The following is a 22,303-nucleotide window of genomic DNA, read 5'->3' on the forward strand; positions in this document are numbered from 1 at the left end:
AAGTCGTGTAAATTGGGTCTGTGGTCCATCTAAGGACATAAAACTATCCGAGGATGCCCAAATTAGGTTGTAAGGGTAACCAAACGAAAGGAAGAGTAGATATCACGTAAATTGAGTTTAGTATTCGTCCGAGGACAAAATCCTTCTCGGCAATATGAGTCTGAGGACGACCTAAACTCCACCTTGTTATAAACACACTTCGGAGCTACGTTACCACTAAAAGTGGGATATGAGACCAAGGGTAAGAAAGAAAAGGGAAACAAATATCTATGATAACAACTGCCTTCGCATTAATTGCCTCTCAACCAACTCTCTGATCGCATTGATGTGGAGGTGATGCCTGAACAGTGATGAAGCAGCCTTACAACTGTTGGTTGGAGGTTCCAGAAGGTGTTAGATGGGATAAAAAGAAATCTCCCGAACCCAACCTACACGTGTGTGGTGAAGATGATATTAAGAGGGCAGTATATAACATGAAAGAAAGCATTGAGGAAAGGCGATCGGAACATCAACAAACAAAAAATACTCATAAGAAAACCTTATGAACCAAATAACTGAACTTGTTTGAAGGAAAAAATAGATCGTTATATTTGTGCTAATCTATCTATAAACGTGAGACTTAATCGTTTTTTTTTCTTTTAGAGTTAACCTAGTTCTTGAACACCCACGCTCTACAAATTTTATTATTTGAGTCTTTAACGTTCGAACCCAATACCAGTTTGGGATCGTTATAAATTAAGTCCTTACATAAATATTTCTCGCTCTTTCAATGTCCCTAGTTTGTTTTTGGGTTAAGTATAACAAAATTTAATAAAAAACCAATTTATCCTTCTCCCAAACATGTAGTAGAGGGATAAATTAGTCCTTCAATACTAAATTTCGATATTTAATAATAAAACAGATTACAAAGGGTTAAGTGTTACAAAGTTTTCAATTTAGATGGTCGATTATATGTTTTGATGGTGTAGGAACAAAGTGTAAAATGAGGTAAGTTTACCATGAAAAAGTGTAATTTTTGCTTAATTTTATTTAACAAGGGATTTAATGTATGAACATGACTTTTTTTCTTTTCTCCCTTGACTTGTCCACCTCCCTTGGAACAGATAAAATAAGGTATAATAACACAACACAATTCTACATTTCTACCATTTGCTTTTAAAAAAAATATTCTACATTTTTACTTAAAACATGCTAAAAATATAAATTTTGATATAATTTTTTTACAAATTACAAATACGGGAAATGATTATTGATAAATAAAAAAAATAATGTTATTAGATGCGGTAATAAGTAAGTAAGAAGTTTCATTTTTCTTCTACCAATTAGTGTCCTGTAATTCCAAAAAAAAAAAAAACTAGCCATGTTTGCAGAATATGGCCGTTTACATCTGACAAACCACGAGTGAGTAGCTTGTAGTTTAAGCCTACAAGAGTAAGAAGACTACCAGTCGTTTTTCATCAGAGTTCAACGCCGTCATTCGTCACTCCCCAAATCCCAATTAGGATTTTGAAAGAAAAAATCGTCGTCGTTTGCCTCTCTCTCTCTCTCTCTCTCTCTCACACTGTGGTACGAAGTTCTAGTGCTACTCCAACAATGTCGATGGGCATGGGTCCTCCACCTCCCAAAACCCTAACCCTAGACACAGACCAAACCTCTTCCAATCCAACAGAAATGAAGCCCCCCATGGCCCCACCTCCCGAAAACCCCGAACCAAACAACTCCGATACCTTACCCGAGGCCACCGAGAGCCCCACCACCACCACAACCGAAACACCGTCGTCGTCGTCGTCGTCGTCGGAGGCGGAGGCAGAGGCATCACAATCTCAGTCTCAATCTGAGAAAGTTGCTGCTGCGGCGGTTCCGTACACGATTCCTCCGTGGAGCGCAGCTCCGTGCCACCGATTCTACCTTGAGGTTCTCAAAGACGGTTCTATCATCGATCAATTTCAAGTCAATGAGAAAGGGGCTTACATGTTTGGACGCGTCGATCTCTGCGATTTTGTGCTTGACCACCCCAGTGTGTCCAGGTTTCATGCAGGTATACTACATTTCCAAATCTCTGCTCATTGTTCAAATTCAAATTTAACCATTCTTGATAGTTTGGCATAATAATTATCTAATGGTAATGGAATTGGGTTTTTCTTTTTGGTCAGTTATCCAGTTCAAAAGAAATGGTGATGCCTATCTTTATGATCTAGGTAGTACTCATGGTACTTCCATTAACAAGTCTCAGGTAACTTATCAAAAAATTTAATTTTCTGGTCGCTCAATTATGTATGAAATATTCCCGAATTAGTAATGGAACACATAATATATGCTTTGAGAATCGGGTATAACTTAGATACAGTTCCTTAAGTGTAGTACATTAGGTTCCGTGATTAAATTCACACATATGGTAGCATTGAATTTAATTTTCTTTCGAAAACATAGCATTGTTAGTGTTTCATTGATCCATGCAACCATGTGTTTGAATTTAAGGAATTGTATCTAAGTTTTGCCCTCAAGAATATGTGAATTTGTTGATACAAAAACACTCACGTACTTGTATTATCTCTTTTTGCCGATGGCTTTATATATAAATTGTTTCTGATTTCATTATGCTATAATTGCTGATTGGTCATATCTTTACCTAATCAATCTTCCTTTTCGCCATTTAATCAGGTTAAGAAAGGGGTTTATATGGACTTACGTGTTGGTGATGTTATTCGGTTTGGCCTGTGAGTATCTTTTCCTTGAGTTTTGACTTGCTTAATATCTGTTTATTCTTTTTCTATGTCAATACATTGTGATCCAGTTCCAGTTGGTTTATGGCTATACCACTAAGTAATAGATTCTTTTAGATTATATAACATGCATTGTATGGTACATGTGGCTGACCCTGACTAATTTGTTGAGGATCCATAACCAACCCCAAAATATTTGGGACTAAAGCTTTGTTGTTGTTGTTGTTGTTTTTTTTTTTTTTTAGTTAATGTATCATGCATTGTCTATGAATGCTATTAGGCCCAAAAGGTTAGCCTTATACCCGAGCTAAATCTTCAACTATCTTTTTGATGAGTTCATGTGGTCTAACTCATTTGTGAGATTAATAAATCATAAGGATTTGATTTTACCAACATAATATTATCTTTTATTCTGTTTGACTGGGCTAATACGCCAAAGTTATGATTGTTCAGTTACCCATTTTCCACGAAGATTATATATGAACTTTTGATTATTGGTTCTTCATAAAAGAAGTATAGATATGTATGCTATCAATAGTTGTAGAAAATGTTTTTATATTTATTCCTATTATCATCATGAGCTGTTGTCTATTCCCCACTCAAGTGAAAGAAAAGAGATACTTTTCTTTATTTACAGAGGTTTGTGGTTAAATTTGTTAGAGGATAAATTCTGTTAAATACGTTATGTTGGGATTGTGGAAGTCTTTCTCCCATTAAATAAATGTAGTGACAAGATTGAGGAAATATGGAATGAATTCATAGAGTAGAAAAGGGCTATAAGTAGTATATTTTTCACGTGTTTGGCATATCTAGTGATTCTAACATCTTACTAAAAAAGAATGAAAGGAAGCTAAAAAGTTCTGATGTAGACCCTCCTTAACCGTATGTTACTATGTCATGTTCAATCACAAATTCATATGCTCAATTCTTAAAGTTGCTGTAGGGAAGTTGTGATGCAGCTCAATGGCTCAGAATATTTTATGAGGGTAATCTGTATTGTCAGAAGAAGTTCCAAATTGGAACTTGGATTTTATAGCACTAGTTATTTTATGGCCAAAATGAAAAAAATACCCCTTGGGCCATGGGGTTTGCGTCAGTTGCAATTGCGAACTGACTCCTTGTGCTTATCAATTTTGTATCACTTACCCTTGAGGTTTAAAATTTTTCCAAATTGTCCCTTCCATCTTAATTCTGTTAACTATAACTTGTAGAAAATGGTCACTTGGTGTGCATGTGATCACTTTACTATAAAAAATTATTTTAACAATAATACATGCACAGTACTTGAACATTTTCTGTCAACTATGGTCAACAGAATTGAGATTGAGAGGTCAATTTGGAAAATTCTGAAACCTCAGGAGTCAACAATACAAAATTGATAGTACAAGGGGTTAGTTTGCAACTGCCCCAAACCTAGGAGGTCTTTTCACATTTTTCCCTTATACTGTAGTTACTTTGTTGATTATGATGCTGGCAGTCTGTTGTACCATTTTTCTTCATCTTTGCTGCTCTCCTCCTTTTGGATACTTATTAATTATTATAGCTCAATGGTACAAGGTCTTAGATGCAATGGTGTGAGGTGGAGGGTTAATACTTCTTTTTGTTAAAAAAGGGGGGGGGGGTGGATGTATTATGTTTTTATGAATGAGAAGGATAAAGTTGTTAATTATTGATGTTTGTTGGAACCTACAAAGGATTTCCCTTCCCTACCTTGGTGAATTGAATTAGTTCTGCGGGAAAAACAGAAGTTTTCTGAGCTTCTTCAAGGGAGGCCATGACCTCTAGCACATAGTGCAACTTGAAAACTCAAAGATGCCAGTTTATTCATTCACTTCCAGCTTTATACAAATGAGAGTAATCAGTAATGTTAACTTAATGTTCATCTGCACACAAAGTGGAACTTACTGAAACTGTTGCTAACTATCAGGAAGGGATAAGAACTAAGAAACTCAAATTCAAACAAACTCTACTATTCAATCAGCAACCCAACTTCCTTTTTAATTAGCTCCATATGCTGTGTACCTAACATTTATCCTTTTTAGCTTCTACATCTACTCTTTGAATACGTTTCTTATTATTGCTTTTGTTTGTTATTTCACAGTTCATCTCGCTTATACATTTTCCAAGGACCATCTGAATTGATGCCACCGGTAAGACTTCAATAGCACTGTTTTAAAATTTTCAATGTCATTATTTTGGAATTCATATGGTTCGACATAATGAATCACATATATTCATTTTTTACTGCCTATGTTAGTGATAGTAGATTTTCTATTTATTTTACATTAATCAATTCTACATAAACATCTAAGAGAAGGATTATATGAAATCTTATGTGGTCAGAAAATCATATACAATTGCATATTAGAGCAAATAATCTTTAGAGAAAGATGAGTTTTGGAATTTTCATCTGGAAGAACAAGAATAACAAACTATTTGATTTGGGATGCACAAGGACATATTTATTTTATTTAAGTCTTATTGGAGCCAATTGTATTTCTATTGGTCAATTATATTTTATCTTAGGTCTTAGTATTTGATTTGGTTTATTTTTATTTTTATTTAGAGTTAATTGTGCTTTTGTAATTCAATAATTGGGATCTTCCAAGTCTATTAGAATTAAGGTTTCCTATGTCAGTTAGGATCAAGGTCTAGTTATATAAGAGAGTATCGTACTCCTATTGAAGGGGATTATTTTGATGAATTAAATTTCTATTGAAATTGTCCCAATGGTATGGTGTTGACTTCAGCCAGCCCTAGGTGCTGACTCCAAGCAAGCCTAGTTGCTGGCTCCTAGGTTCATCTATCTTTATTTTTCCTGTCGAATTGTTTTGGTTTTTCTTGCATCACTAATTATCAAATCCACCATGCTATTATATATGTAGGTGGTGCATTTCACATGTTTGATGGGGGAATTTTCCTCTTCTACTCAATGAGTATCTTTGTCAATCTTTACTATTTCTCTTGTTAACTTTCTATAATCTAAATGAGAATTATTCTGGCTACTATGTTAAGCATTCCTTTTTTTCCTTATTGGAAAGAGTGATGAATTTTAAGGAAAGAGGTTTCTGTCAAGCATAGGAGCAGAGAGGAAAAATTACAAGTATGCTTTAACAATATGAAAAAAAAGAAAAAAAAAGGATGAATTCAGCATCCAACAAAAAGGAATTTATGGGTTTGAAGGTAATTGCAAATATTTTCAGGATGAGTCATTAAGATCCATCACAAATCTTAATTCTGCCTTTTTTTTTTCTTTAATTAAGTTAAATAAATTTATTTAGAAGAGGAACTAGATCAAGTACATCATATGTATTGACCTACTCATAAATAATTACAATCTGAAATTCAGAAGATCTAGAAACTCTAGAAAAGAGGTTGAAGGGATGTTGCCCTGCAGCCCAAAGCAGTCATCGACTTGTAATGGGACCTTAGCATTAATTACTTGATTAAATGATTGTGTGATAATGTTCCAATGTAAGGAATATTTTTATGTGCTTTTAGCTTAGCCTTTACCATCTTTGGTTTAGCTTCTTGATGGCATTCTATGGTCTACCCATTTTGTTGACACTTCTATTTGATTTTATCTTACTGTTGTTGCATTTGCATCTCTCTTTTGTCTGAATTTTCTTCCCCCAGGAGGCTGACGTGAAGATTATTAGAGATGCAAAGATCCGGGAAGGTATGCTAGATCGTGAAGCTTCACTTCAACGAGCAAGACGGGAAGCATCTCTTGCTGATGGTGTTTCATGGGGTATGGGAGAGGATGCAATTGAAGAAGATGAGGTTTGTGGGGATTTGTAATCACTTCTTTGGCAGAATGTGACTTGGATATATTCTTTTCTTGAATACTTCCTTATATAATACAATTTCTTTCTGAATGGAGAATCCATATTCTTTTATGAGAAATTAGTTATATGTCTTCCACACTCACTGACACATTTTGGTACATTTTCAGGATGATGCTGAAGAAGTTACTTGGCAAACGTACAAAGGACAGCTTACGGAGAAACAGGAAAAAACTCGTGATAAAATATTGAAAAGAACTGAAAAGGCAAGTGTCTTGGTTATTATAACTTTCCAACAAGGGAATGTATCTTCAATATTGGTAGTGACTTTGTTTTGTACATAGAGGAAATTATTTGAAGGTTGTTCAAACTCTTGATCTCCCTGTCAGTTAGAATGCTCAAATAGCTTTTTATCTAGATTTACCCTATTATAACGATTTACTGGCAATTTGGGGTTGTATCTTTTGTCAAGTTTTCATACTTACATTAGTGATTTTTCTTATTTAACTGTTTAAAGTCTATTGCTTATGCCCTATATACATCCACTTCCCTGGTTACAGATTGCTCACATGAAAAAGGAAATAGATGCTATTCGTGCTAAAGACATTTCTCAGGGTGGTTTGACTCAAGGGCAACAGACTCAGATTGCTAGGAATGAGCAAAGAATGGCACAGGTAAATCTCTACAGTTATAGGAGTGTGGTTTAGTCTTTTTCAGTGATAGGCTGCATGCCTACATGGTTGTTGTGAACATAGTTTTCAAAGGCAAAGGTATAAGACAATGCATCTTAATTAACTCCAAGTAGAACAATAAGCTGGGAATCATTTTTTTTTTTTTGATAAATAAGAAAGATGTATATTCAAGAAACTACCCCATGAAAACATAAGGTAGGGCAAAGAGTACAGAGAAAGAAACAAAAAGAAGAAGAAAAAGACAAGAAAACAAACGGAAAACAACAAAGCGCTAATTACAAAGGAGAGAACTAAGGAACAAAGGGAGAGAGTCACTAGAGGTGAGTCCCCAAGCCCTAGACCAATCAAAGAGAGAACCACAAAAATAAGCAAGCAATTGGTCATCGGATTTGTCCCTGTCCTCAAAAGTCCGCCAATTTCGCTCCCTCCAAATACACCACATAAGGCACAACGGAACTAAATTCCAAATGCTAGAAGAGTGCTTTCCAAACCAATTCCACCAACCGAAAAGCATATCTGCAACCGATCTAGGCATGACCCAAGAAATCCCAAAGGATCTAAACACCAAGCTCCACAACTGATAAGCTTTTTCACAATGGAGAAGTAAATGATTCACCGTCTCCCCATTACAACGACACATAACGCACCAGTCAACAAAATCAAAGCCTCTACATCGCAGAATGTCCCCTGTAAGAATCTTCTCCCAAGAAGCAGTCCAAACAAAGAACGAGACATGCGTAGGAGCCTTAACCTTCCAAATACCTTTCCAAGGAAAGATAATAGGCAAGGGGCTTCGAAGCCTATCGTAGAACGAGCGGATGTTAAAATCTCCTTTCTTCGACAATTTCCATATCATACGGTCACCTTGCTCAGATTGAGGTAAACTAGAAGCCAAGGTGTGAAGGAAATCATCCACATCTCCCATCTCCCAATCATTAGGATCCCTAATTAAAAGAACCTTCCAGCTTCTTCGAGCCTCGGTCCCCAACCGTTCGAGAGACGAAGCCACAAAAGCCTCTCTATTAGTGGCAATCCCATACACTACCGGGAAGGATAGGTGGAGTGGTAAGTCCCCACACCACTGATCTGTCCAAAACTTCACTCTATTCCCCGCCCCTACCTCAAACCGGATATATTTGCTAAAAACCTCCCAACCTTTTCGGATACTTCTCCATAGACCACATCCATGAACACCCCTACCTAGCTTGGAAGACCATCCCCCCCACTCTTCCCCAAACTTCAAAGCTACGACCCTCCTCCAAAGACGAGTCTCCTCAACCCCAAACCGCCATAACCATTTTCCTAATAAGGCTCTATTAAAAGTAGTTAACTTCCTTATCCCCAAACCTCCATTAGCCTTAGGAGCACACACCTTATCCCACCCCACCAAATGAACCTTCGAATCCCCCCACAAGAAGTCCCTCTGGATCTTCTCAATCTTATTAGCCACATGCGAGGGGATAGTAAAAAGAGATAAATAATAAGTAGGAAGACTAGAGAGCGTACTCTTAAGAAGCGTCAGTCTACCTCCTTTTGACAAATACAACTTCTTCCACCCGGCCAACTTCCTATTAATTTTCTCCAAGATAGGATTCCAAATAGAAGGGGACTTATGGGAAGCCCCCAACGGCATACCAAGATAGGTCATAGGCAAAGATCCGATCCGACAACCAAGAATCTCTGCCAAGGTATGAACATTATTAACCTCCCCTATTGGGACCATCTCACTCTTCAAGGCATTAACCTTCAAACCTGTCACAGCCTGAAAACAAAGGAGAAGCATCCGCACATGAAGGATCTGCTCTATTTCCGCATCACAGAACAGGATAGTATCATCCGCAAATAGAAGATGCGAGACACATTCCCCTTCACCCCGTCTCCCATCAGCCTTAAAACCCCTGATCAAGCCTGCACCTTCAACTTTTTTCAACATCCTACTTAAGACCTCCATCATGACCAAAAACAACATTGGAGAAAGCGGGTCTCCTTGTCTCAATCCCCTCGAACTCCCAAAAAAATCAGCTGGAGCCCCATTAATCAAAATAGAAAACTGGACAGTAGAAATACAAGTGCGAATCCATCTACACCACTTCTCCCCAAAGCCCATTCTCTTCAAAAGATCTAGAAGGGCCTCCCAATTCACATGATCGTAAGCTTTCTCAATGTCTAGCTTACAAATCACCCCCGGGATCTTACTCTTTACTCGACTGTCAACACACTCATTGGCAATAAGAACTGAGTCAAGAATCTGTCTACCTCCCACAAAACTATTCTGAGACTCAGAAATCAATTGATCTAAAACCCGTTTCAATCGATTTGCCAACACCTTAGACAAGATCTTGTACAAGCTCCCCACCAAGCTAATAGGCCTGAAATCTCGAATATTAGAAGCATCATTCTTCTTAGGAATAAGGGCTAAAAAGGTAGCGTTCAAAGATTTCTCAAACTTACTATGATGATAGAACTCCTCAAAAACTGCTAGAACATCACTTTCCACCACTCTCCAACAATGATGGAAAAAAGCCATAGAAAAACCATCTGGACCTGGAGCTTTATCTCCAGCCAGCTCATTAACAGCTAGAAGAATCTCCTCCTTCTCGAATCTCCTTTCAAGCCAACCCCTCTCCGACCCATCTATCTGATCAAACTCCAAACCTTCCACAAAAGGCCTCCACTCCTCTGTCTCCTGATACAAATTTTTATAAAAATTTACTACTTGGGCAGCCACCTCGGATTCCTCCTCATAAATCACCCCATCCACCTTCAAAAAACTCAGATGATTAAACCTTCTACGGGAATTAGCCACCTTATGGAAGAATTTAGTATTATTATCTCATTCCTTAATCCATAGCATCCTTGATTTCTGTCTCCATGAGATTTCCTCCAAGGAGAGAAGTTTCTCAACTTCAGATCTCACCGCAACTCTCTCACATGTCTCTGCATCAGAGAGGCCAAACTCCCCTTCCTTGGCATCTAATAACTTCAAAGCCTCTAAAAGTTGAGTCTTTTTGCGTCCGACATGACGCAAGCTGGGAATCATGCCACATGAAGTGGAAGTCACTAGTTCAAATCTTCTCTTCTCTTTCCCCTTGGGGCTGAAACTTACTGAAAAATAAGAAAAAGAAAAGGAAATGCATCTGAATTCTTATAAGGTCAGGCATAAGTATTAAGAAACTTTTACAGCTAGAAAATCATATGGTTATATGAAAATCATAAAGCTCAAAAAGTTAGCACATAGTGAGTAATATCAAAAAAAATAAAGCTACATAAAAAAGAAGTGATATTGTGGTAAGCTTTACTATAAGCAATTAATTAAATATAAATCCATATAATGATCAGTAAACAACAAAAAATGTCTCAAAATTGGCTATTAGCAATTTAGCACCATAAGTTTTGCACAATTCTTGAGCACCATAAAATGATAATAGTTCTTCAGGAGTTATGGTACTTTGCCAGCTAAAACAACTTATCTGTGAATAATATTTTTCTTTATCTTAGGTAAGAATAAGAAAGGAAGAAGGAATGCCAAATACTGAAATATAAAACACTTGGAATTCTTACAACTACCAACGATGTTAGGTATTTAGGATCATGTCAGGGAAAAACTATTATAAAATTATTTTGTGACAAGACAAATAAATATTATCTAGAATCATGAGAAGGAAAGTAGGAAACACACATGCGCGCGCACAAACACACACACATATCCCCAACCGAATCATATAAAATTGAATGAGATACCAATGAGTTCTAGCTTATCTAACATCTCCTTCCCTTGCAAGTGCGTAGAGGCTGAGGTCGTGGGTTCAAGATCCACATGGTGCATGTATAATCTACGTATAAAAAAAATTGAATAAGATAAATATTTTTTGGAGTTGACATGTAAATTTGTTGGAATATTCTCTCCCGCAAGTTTACTTAAATTATTTTTATCTCTACTATTTTTACTAATATTAAAAAAAAAAAAAAAAAAAAATCTATCCTGAAAGTTGAAATTTGTGGAGGGTGACTTTGTGGGTTTAGAATCCAATGGGGGAGTAACTTACCAATAAAAAACATTGTGGAGACTCACCGGGTGGAGAAGACTGAAATCTAAGTGTAATCATTGATGAAGAAAGGGGATTCTGCAGTTAAACCTGGATACTGACCCCAAGTTAGGCATACTCTAGCTAGCCTGAGACATTTGCCAATTTTAGACTTTTTAAATGGTGTTTAGGTGGCCTTTTTGTACATAAGCTTCAAGTAGAGAAGCATTAAATCCATGATAAAAAAATCCACACAAAGAGCATATCTGAAGTGAAACAGGGCATAAGCCTTAGAATGCAGGTGATGATAATCAATATATCATGCATGTGCTTCTGTATTTTGATTAGTCTTAGCATTTTTTATTTTATTTTATAAGTGATTAGTTTTAGTATATATATAAAGAATAGTCAATAGTCCAGTGATATTGTTGCTGAGAAATAAACTTTCTTTGCCGAATCTTCATTGGAGAGAGGGAGCACGTTGGTTCTTGAAAAGCTTGGAGGAATTTTTAATGACAGATAACCTAATGGAGTTCATTATATCAATGAGGTGGATGGGAAAGCCTTTGTGCTGCAATGGCACAAAAACTCGTGGACTCTTCCCGCAATTACAGAGTTCAGCAAAGGAGAATGTAGGGGGTTGCTAATTACATCACAAGGACAACAAATGTGTAGTTGGAAGGGCTTCGGTTTGGAGGAATGAAAACTGCTCGTACCAAATCAATATGCAAACCCGAACTTGCCACTGGGGCATAAACCAAGCAATGGTATCCAGGTTTAAATCAGTGAACAGAACATCAAGAAAATATCTTAGCCCCAAACCAATACACACCAATTGGTGATTAGCGGAGGAAGGATCTATGATAAAACACTCGATGGTTGATCAAAGTCATTGAAGGAAAAGTGTTCTATGAAGCACGGGTGCGTTTCCGGATTCGGGTGGGGGGGCAAGACTTGGCAATTTTTGAAAAAGTAAGGTGCGGGTGCGGCGGGGTGTGGCGATTAAAAAATTATTAAAAATATTTATATTTATATTTTCTATATGTTTTTACTATTAAAATATTCATAAAAATTATTATGGCCTGTTAGTAGTATTTTTACTATTAAAATATTTTTACTATGGCACATTAAAAGCAAAATGTACAGCCAAAGCCCATGAACGAATCAACAAAGCTAACTTGTTAGTATTAAATTATCTCAACAGTACAACAGTTAATAATACATAAATGGTACAGTTGAGAAGTTATAAAAAAATTACAGTACTCTCTCAATACGGTCACACTCTGTTGTTTCTCTTTGCCTTCACGTGATTCTGATTTTTGCAGAGTCCAACAGCGGCAATGCTTCATTTTCAACCCTTTAAACTTTTCTTCATCTCCTTCTCACTTATCTTCACCTTAGTAATATCTTCTTCTTATTCACAACCAAACGATGTGCAAGCGCTTTTATCTTTTATTCACAACCAAACGATTTTGCCATTTCGGTCAATTTTGGCCGCTGGCCGATATGATCCGATATGGCAGAAACGACCTGATTCTGGCCGAATAGGCCCGGTTCGGTGCGAATCTGTAAAAAAAAAAAAAAAAAAAAAAAACTCAGACGCGGCACCGACATGCGGGCAGCAGCGTTGCTCATGTGTCGCCACGTCAAATGCGGGTGCGGCGCCCATTTTGCCGCATCCGTGCATCATAGAAAGTGTTTCATATGCCGCCATGTCAAAAGGAGAAAATCAGAAAAAGCGGTCAACACAATGCAATAATGGTAGTGTGAAGGTCATGGTGCTGATTAGGAGACCCACCCCCCCCCCCCCCCCCCCCCACACACACACACACACACACACAAAGGCTAGCATTAAAGATCATATGCAGAGGGAGGCAAAAGGCGGGTTTCTTGGGCCAGGAATGGGAGGAAAAAAACTGACAGCAAAGTGGATTCCGTGTTGGGAAAAAAAAAAATCAGCTGTTAATAGCATGCACAATTTTTTTTTTTCTTTTTTGGGGGGGTGTTGAATCAGCGGAAAGGGCAATGAATGGGTTGCTTAGCCCGGTTGACCCACAACCTGATCTTGGTAATTGAATAGAATTTATTGGTTTAGGAGACACGGCATATATAAAGGAGGCAAAGAGCTCACTTGTGAAGCCAGTAAGGGGGAATGCAATTGAGCTCATTGTCGATGACACAACTCTCTGATTACTAGGAATTGGAAAACGTGCAGGGGAAAGAGCAATAAAAATGCATATCATGTGGTGTGTGGCCCCTGTTGTGGTTCAAATTCAAGATAATAACCTTGGAATGATGCAAGTGATGGTTGACACATGCAAGGTGATCTTACAATTTGATGATGAACATAAGGAAGTGGGGAAGTAGATCAGTGGATGGCTTGGGTATTGAGGAGTGGGGAAGAAGAGCAGTTGCAAATGGATTGAGAATGGCGCTTTGTGTATGAAGAACCAGTTAAAATTGATCTGATTCTGATTGCACCCATGGAAAATTTGGAGTGGAGGAACATAGGGAATTGGACAAAAACATTGCAATGGAAGCTATGGATTGGGTGATCAAACGCATTAGCAAGTTCAACACTTTTTTAGGGTTTTGTAACTTTTGTTTGATGGGTATGAATGATTGTTGGTGTGGTGACCAACCTCTCAAATATGCTTTTCCAGTTTTGTATGAGAGTGCTATAGATCGGGCGGCTTCAGTGGAATCTTTGTTGGTTAGGCAGGTGGTGGGTGAGAGGAGAGGTTGGGATGTGCAGTTCCTTCATGATTTTAACAATTGGGAGTTGGAGTTGGTGACAGCTTTTCTTCATTGCATAGTCTCATAGTTCTTCCATTGAGAGTGCGGATTGAGTGCAGTGGAGGTTGAAAAAGGATGGCGAGTTTGATATTTGCTCTTTTTATAACGCCCTAAGAGGGCCTTCTTTAGTTTTCTTCCCTTGTCTCACATCTAGTAAATCCCTCCCAATATTTATAGATTCTCTTCTTTTTAGTAAATAATTTTTTTGTTTTCCTTTGTTTCTTTTTCGTTTACTTTGTCTTTTGCAAGAAGTAGTCTTTTTTTTTTTTTTTTTTTTTTCAAGTTAATGCAAAAGGGGGGAAAAATAGAGCATAAAGAAAGCTAGCAGAGGAGTAAGGGATTTGAAAATATGAATTTCACATTGAATTATGATACAAAGAAGCATTTTTTTTTAATCCACTCTAGTGGTTTCTTTCCTCCGGATGAGCATTTGGAAGTAAAAAATCCCATCTAGAGATAGAATAGCTTTCTTTCTTGGGCTGTAGATTTGGGGAAGATTTTGACTATTAATAACCTGCATAAGAGGAGCACTTGGGTTTGGGACTGTAGCTTTGGAGTTGTGTTCTATGGTGTTTTGTTTGTTTATAGTGTATTGGTTCATGCTGAAAAAAAGTTGTAGATTTACTAGCCTCTTGGCAAGGGTGATTTGGAAAGTTGTTCCTTATTGTATGTGGTATATTTGGAGGGAGTTGAATGCCTGAAGCTTTGAGGATGTTGAACGAAATCTTCCTGATATTAAACTGTTTTTCATTAAAACTTTGTTGGATTGGATGTCAGTTGTGCGATGTTATTCTTTATGTTCGGTTTGTGATTGATTGATCATTGTAATTACTAATCTGCATGATTGATTGTATTGTCCCCATTTGTATACATCCTGTATACTTGGGTGGCTTCTTTTGATCTCAATAAAGTGCATTACTTATCAAAAAAAAAAATTATGATACAAAGAAATGTGACAGCTCAAAAAATGCCACGCTAAGAAAATGCAACGGTTTGCTAATGCGATCTTAATGTAACTTAAGTTAGTTATCATAGAATATGTGTGGACCAAATAACGAAGAAAAGTGACATAGGGTGAGAAACCTGGTTATGTTTGGGAAGGCACATGTTATCTGCTTACAGGAGACCAAGATGGAGTTTGTCTCTTGAGATTGTGAGAAGTGTGGGCTAACAATGTGGATGTGTCCCGTGTGAGTTCAGTGGGAGCATCTTAAGGGATTTTGCTACTTTGGGATGAAATGGTGGTAGACAAGTTGGAAGAGGCCATGCTAGGTTACACTATTTTTTTTGTAAATTCCATAATGTTTTGTATTGTTTTGTTTGGACCTCCGTTTTATATGATTCTAATTTGGATGGGGAGAGAAGGAAGTTGATGGTTAGTGGGAGAGAGAGAGAGAGAGAATTGAATGAAAATATTATATATATATGTGTGTGTGTGTGTGTGTACTGTAAATTTGAGAACAAAAAAAATGAGAGAAGACACCCAAAGGGGTGTTCTCTAAGAACTGTTTTGCTTAGTGATTTTGTGAAAACAGTTTGCCAAATAAGTTATAGCATTTAATGGGATCCATCAATTTATGTATTTATATGACCAAAACTGTTTTTAAATAGGACTCCTAAAAAAGTTCTTAGTCTTCTTAGAATGTAGATGGTTCTCACATAGTAACTTTGTTACCAATTTTGTAGATTTTGGAAGAGCTTGAAAACTTGGAAGAGACACTGAATGATAGTATCAAAGAAAGTCTAGGTGCTCGTGGAAAGATATCTCTTGGTAAGAAGAAAGGAGCAACAGAGGATGATGAAGAATATTCAAGGTACTTTATATATGGAAAATTATTTTTCAACAGAATCTTCAAGACTAACCAAGTGTTATCATGTTTTGATTTCTCTTCACTTATGAAAAAAAAAAAATTCATGTGTTGATTTCTTTTCTTGCCAAAACATTGAAATTCATCTGAAATTGTCCAGGCTCCTCTTTTTGATCAGCTATCTTTGTTAATTGTAATCCTGTCTTATAAGAAATAATTTTAATCCTGTTTTACATGATTATGCATTAATGTTTTTAATGAATGGAATTTTTTCACTGCCAAAAAAATTATCTATATGGTTTTATTTTTTAAATACAAATGATAATGCATGTATTTATATGTCATTGGTCAGTGATGATGATGAATTTTATGACCGGACAAAGAAGCCTAGTCAAAAAGCTGGTGAGAACCAATCTATTGAAACTGCTGATACTCTTCTTGCTAAGAGAGATGCCATAATGAAGGAAATGGAAAACAAGAAAGAGTTGCTTTCAATTGAGAAGAATAAAATGGCATCAGAAACAGCAGCTGAAACTGAAGTTGGAGATGCACTTGATGCTTACATGTCAGGGCTTTCATCACAGCTAGGTATGGATTTCTGAATTTAAAATAATTCTCTATGCATCATATGCTTGATTTTTTGAGTTTATTTTGAAATACTTACAGTGAGGAAGAAAATTCCGTTGTGATGGTTTTTGGTGGTGTGCTTGCATGCTTGCACATGCATACATTTTTGTCCACAGGCATTTCTGTGTGATAATAGAACAGCAGTGAAGGCATTTTAATGATGTAAAATATTTATTTACTTGAAGTATGCCCACTCAGTTTAATAAAAATAAAAATAAATTTAATAGAAGTGTTAAATTCAGTATAATTTTTGTAATAAAGTTCATGCCTATCAGTATTAAAACTTGTAGGGTCTCGTTTTGGGGCCCAAGCCCAACAAGTATGGGGTCTTGGTCCAAGGGGCCTAGAAACAATGAATTTGTAGAGAATGGGCTACAGAACTGGGCCTTAGCGAAGTGGACAGTGGCTAAGGTTGGGTTACGCAACAATTGGGCCCAAGAAAATCCTGTTAATGTCCATATATTCTCAGTCCGAGGAGATGAGATAGATATTTGCTGGTTTTTGCTCTAAATCTCCAGTTATTTTCCTGTTGCTCCCTTTTTTCTGTCCTCCTCCTCATGAGGACTCCCTTCCTTATATAGTTCTCTTGAAGCCATCATGGCCCTACACTTGTTGATTATCTGGACCCCACTTGAGTGCTTGTCCCATCGGACACCTTTTCCATCTTTCTATGAGTTGTGGTAGTCAAGACAGCACTGTTCACAGGTCCTCTCCACATTAATGCGGTCAGAAAAGTAGCTGTAACATATTTAATGTGGCAGCTGCAGCCTCTCATTGGACATCTTACGTCTCCTTCCTTGCCATGGGTCTGTGGGACTCGTCCTTGTTACCAATGTTCGTTGGGGTGGGTCCTTTTAGTAGATAGAGTGCATGTTTGAGCCACACCCGTCACGTCCGAGGAGACATTTCTCCTCGGATTGCCCTTTAAGTGTCTTCATGCCCACGAGAATTGGGCTGAAAGCCCTTTTGGCACCCACATCTCCTCCTCGGACGTGGTTGATCTTCCAGTATGGGGCCCAAGGCCCATTGTATGATTTTGGGCCTTTGCCCCTACAAAATTCTTTGGAACTTTGGTAATAAATTTTCATCTAAAATAAATTAACTTTACAATTTTAAATTACCTATAGTTACTCACATGACAAAAGTATTATAAATTATTAAAATTTAAGTGGAGTAATATTTTAAATTTCTTGAAACTTTTCTAATAGAGTTTCACTTGGAGCAAATTATTTTAATAATTTTTTTTGTACATATAATATGCCACATGGCAAAGAACATCATATGTTGTATAACATAGAGTCACATAGTGTAACCATGACATATAAGATCTAACTTTATTTTTATCAAAACAAAAAATTATGATAGATGTTAAAAATATTTTAAAAATAAATAATGAAATTACTTTTAGATTTCTAGAATCATTAGTGTTAGAGTTTTAATCAGAGTAGTATTTTATATTTCTTGAAATTTTCACAATAAAATTTCACTTAAGATCGAACTTTGTTAATAATCTTATGGTTAAAATACTATTTTTTGCATAAAGTAGCTTTTTGAATATACATCTTTCTTACTTATAAAAAAAATAAAAAATAAAAACTATTTTATTTTTGGATAAGTATGGTTAAAATACTATTTACTCCATCTAAGTTTGAGGTTGCTTCTAAATTGGTCTCTTAACTAAGAAAATCTGCAGGGTTCCAAATGATAGCCTAGTGGTAATGGCATCTTTTGTGGTGCCTCATAAGTTTGAACCCCACCTCCCCTCCCTCACTATCTACCTATCAAAACTATGAAAACTTGCAATGTACACCCTTAAGGATTACAGCAATAGTCTTTCTCTCAACATCCATTAGAATCTTTCCATTAAACCTTACCAAAATTATGCCGTTTTGGACAAAAAAATAGATAAGACGGACCAGTGCAGAAAATATGATTGACTATAAAGGAAGAAGTACATTGATACTGTTGTAATAGTTGAGGTTGTAAATTGTAAGTTTTGAAAGGTAAGGGACCAATTTAGAAGTGACCCTGAATTTAGAGGCGGTAAAGCGCATTTCAGCCTAATTTTATTGTATTTATCATGTGCCACATGAAAAGGTGAAAAATAAAATAAAAAATTGAAGAACTAAGAAGAGGGTATGAACTTGGCGCAACAATGGAGTTTGATTAGTACTTAAAAAAAAAATGGTATTTGACTAGTATATATCTTAAGCTATTTGGTATTGTCAACCAAAAATTATGGTAGAAGATTAAAACAATTTAAAAATAATTTAATGAAATTCTTTTTTTAAAAAATGGAACTTTTTGTAATAGAGTTCTATATAGAAGAGTATTCATAAATTCTTAGAACTTTAGTAATAGAGTTTCATCTAGAGCAAATTATTTACTTATCAAAAAAATTAAAAAATCTAGAGCGAGGTATCTTAATAATTTTAATGCTTGAGCCATGTAGCTGAAGCAGATACGATGCGTAACACTTGCATTGAACTAAATGATGGATTTACCTATAAAAAAAAAATGAGCTAAATGATGTAAGCGCATGTAAGACAACTTTTATTCTATTACATTGCACATGATATGTTTGGTACTACTATTATTTCACGTTGATATGTTTGGTGTTTCCTTATTGGCATCTTCTTGTAGTAATTAGTTAATGCTTGAGATCATCTCAGCTTACTGTTTTACTGCTAATTCCTTATTTTTTCAGTGCTTGACAAGTCTGAGAAACTTGAGAAGGAATTATCAGCTCTGCAGTCTGAAATGGATAGGATATGCTACTTGTTGAAGATTGCAGATCCAGCTGGAGATGCCGCTAAGAAAAGGGATCTGAAACTACAGGAACAAAAGGCTAACAAATTGGACACCCCCGTGACTGTTATTAAGAAGCAACCTCCTATGGCATCAAAAGAAAGCAGTGGACCTGAAAAACTGGTGAATGGCTCCATGCTGAAAGAAGGAACTACAGATGCAATAGTGGAGTCAAGCAAAAAGCTAGAAGCTGTCAAGATTGTCAGTGATACAACTGAGGGAAAAACTTCTGCATACACTGTTGTAAAGCCCCAATGGCTTGGGGCTGTAGAGGACAGGTTGACAGAAGAGACCCAACAAGCAGCGCCTTTGGATCTGCATGAGCCTGATGATTTTGTTGACTATAAAGACAGGAAGAATATTTTGGCTAGTGGAGATGGAACACAGACAAACGCGGGGTCTGGGATTGAAAGTGCTGCTCCGGGTTTGATTATAAGGAAGAAGAAGCCAGTTAAAAACCCTGAAGGTGGTGATTACAACGCACCTCAGCTGGTGACATCTTCGTCTTCAGGACCTGAACTCATGGCAGAGGATGCCGTGGCACTGTTGTTAAAACATAAAAGAGGGTATTTTGAACCAGATGATGAGGAAAGACATGAAAGTCAAGACACATCAGGGGTTAAGCAATCGAGTAAGGATAACAAAAAGCCTAAGAGGGTGCTTGGTCCTGAGAAGCCCACATTTCTCGATAGTAATTCAGATTATGAAGCATGGGTGCCCCCTGAAGGTAAGCTATTTGATTTTAGCTTGTTTACTATTAAATTGGAATTTATATGTATTTCCTTTAATATTTACAATATCATTATGTTCCATGCAGGTCAAACAGGTGATGGGCGGACCTCATTGAACGAACGATTAGGTTACTGAATTTCAGAAGTGAAGAAGTGATTTCCAATGTTGTGCAGTTCTGTGACACTCATCATAGACTCTTGTTGATGGCCTATAATTATCATTGATAATGTAGCATTGATGCATGCACTAAAATTATGTGTTATGGTGGCATCATCATGGGAAATAGCCAGTGATGCTTGCGGTGGCTTTACATTGATCAAGGTGAAGTTGGGGCCAGGGGTATATGATTGAAATGACTTTTGTAGGAGATGGTCTGTGGAAACATATATTAGTAGAGAGAAGTAGCATGAAATTCACTAGTGTTAATATTGACAGAAGAGAAGTAGCAACATGGAATTGAGTAAAAGAATTGCACGTAGTTGTTAATATTTGGCAAACAATTGACTGACAGAGCAGCATGAAATTCACTAGTGTAGCATGTACAGAGATTACTGATAGAAACCCTTTTGTTTTTGTTCTTGAGATTATTCTCTATTTCATTTTACGAATAGTTTGGATTGCAATCCATATTTTCTGTTGACTGGAGCATATTCTCATCTAATGTAATGATCCTTTTGTTTCAGCAATTTATAATTTAAAAAAAAAAACATTTTTAGATGTTTGGTGCAAGTGAAATTTGCTAGTTAACAAAAAACATTTTCTTTGCCAACGGAAATTTGGTTTCTAACGATAGTTTCAATGTCATATTTTGGATCCTCAGTGAGTTTCTATTAAAAGGACCAGAGGTTGAAGTTGCACTTGAAACCTATTTAGACCTTACTACACAACCCATTATAGGATTATCATGGAATTTTGATTGTAAAAAATCTGACAAAATGAAAACATCCTATAAAACTGTATCTGGTGAAGCTTTCACATATATATAATATATTAGTTGATGTTCTGTACGATGAGTGCACATGCTATAGTTTCATACTTATATGAATCACTAAATTTGTGATATACGATATCATTAACATTTGAGAAATGAATTATTATGAGGAAAAATTGCACTTTACTCACTTGTGGTTTGGTCCATTTTAACAGTGTCCACCCGTGATTTAAAAGTTATCACTTAACCCATCTGAGGTGACCTTCGTTAGACCCCCGTTACCCAGCTCTCCCTTTTCACCGTTAAAAATAAGGGTAAATGTGTCTTTTTCATTATATTTTGTGTCTCTCTCCTCTTTTCTCTCCTTCTTCTTCTTCTTCACATAAAACATAAAAGAAAACCAATACACTTACGGTCACAAACAAAGCCACAAATCTATGTGAACATACACCCACAGATTCGCTAGCCTTCCACTGCTAAATCCAAAAATTGACTACTTAATTCTTCATAGAACAATCACAAAATAAAACTCTAACCCTCTTTCTTTTGCTAGTTCTCTAAAAAAAATCCAGATTTGCAAGTAAAAAAAAAAAAAAAACCCAGCAATCTGTTCAAATTGACTACTTAATTCTTCATAGAACAATCACAAAATAAAACTCTTAACCCTTTTTCTTTTGTTGGGTTCTCTAAAAAAAACCCAAATTTGCAAAAAAAAAAAAAAAAAAAAAAACCCTAGCAATCTGTTCAAATTCACTACTTAATTCTTTATAGAACAATTACAAAATAAAACTCTAACCCTCTTTTTTTTGCTAGGTTCTCTAAGAAAAACCCAGATTTGCAAGTAAAAAAAACCCAGCAATCTGTTCAAATTGACTACTTAATTCTTCATAGAACAATCACAAAATAAAACTCTAACCCTCTTTCTTTTGTTGGGTTCTTTAAAAACCCAGCAATTTGTTTAAATTCACTACTTAATTCTTCATAGAACAATCACAAAATAAAACTCTAACCCTCTTTCTTTTGCTGGGTTCTCTAAAAAAAACCCAGATTTGCAAGTAAAAAAAAATCTACAAAAAAAAAAAAAAACCCCAGCAATCTGTTCAAATTGCTAGGTTTTATTTTTTTGGGTTTAATGAATTTGTGGGTTAATGGGTCAATACTGCTACAGCCACAGATCCAGCAGCGAACCCAAATCTGTTCAAAACGACGTCACTCTGAGCCGGTCCAGGAGCTTCAGCAGGTGGAGTACTAATCGAAGATGGAGGACTCATCGGAGCCTCAGAAGAAGTTGGAGGAGGAGATGGTGGAGAGTTCACCACTACTGGAGACAGAGTAGGCACTGGAGTCTTTCTAACTATAAGTGACGGCGTTGAAGC

At 36.5% G+C, this 22,303-nt stretch overlaps 1 protein-coding gene across 1 annotated transcript; it reads left to right on the forward strand.

The window, feature by feature from the left end:
• Positions 1-1,400: 1,400 nt before the first annotated feature.
• LOC115976222 (kanadaptin) lies at positions 1,401-20,578 on the forward strand. The gene is made up of 11 exons (XM_031097381.1): positions 1,401-2,038; positions 2,154-2,233; positions 2,662-2,717; positions 4,825-4,873; positions 6,360-6,506; positions 6,679-6,774; positions 7,069-7,182; positions 15,708-15,835; positions 16,182-16,417; positions 19,164-19,991; positions 20,082-20,578. The coding sequence occupies exons 1-11, from the start codon at positions 1,594-1,596 to the stop codon at positions 20,129-20,131; spliced, it is 2,229 nt and encodes a 742-aa protein (XP_030953241.1). The 5' UTR covers positions 1,401-1,593; the 3' UTR covers positions 20,132-20,578.
• The last annotated feature ends 1,725 nt before the right edge of the window (positions 20,579-22,303 follow it).

Source organism: Quercus lobata, chromosome 2, assembly GCF_001633185.2.
Source record: "Quercus lobata isolate SW786 chromosome 2, ValleyOak3.0 Primary Assembly, whole genome shotgun sequence".
NCBI classification, from domain to species: domain Eukaryota; kingdom Viridiplantae; phylum Streptophyta; class Magnoliopsida; order Fagales; family Fagaceae; genus Quercus; species Quercus lobata.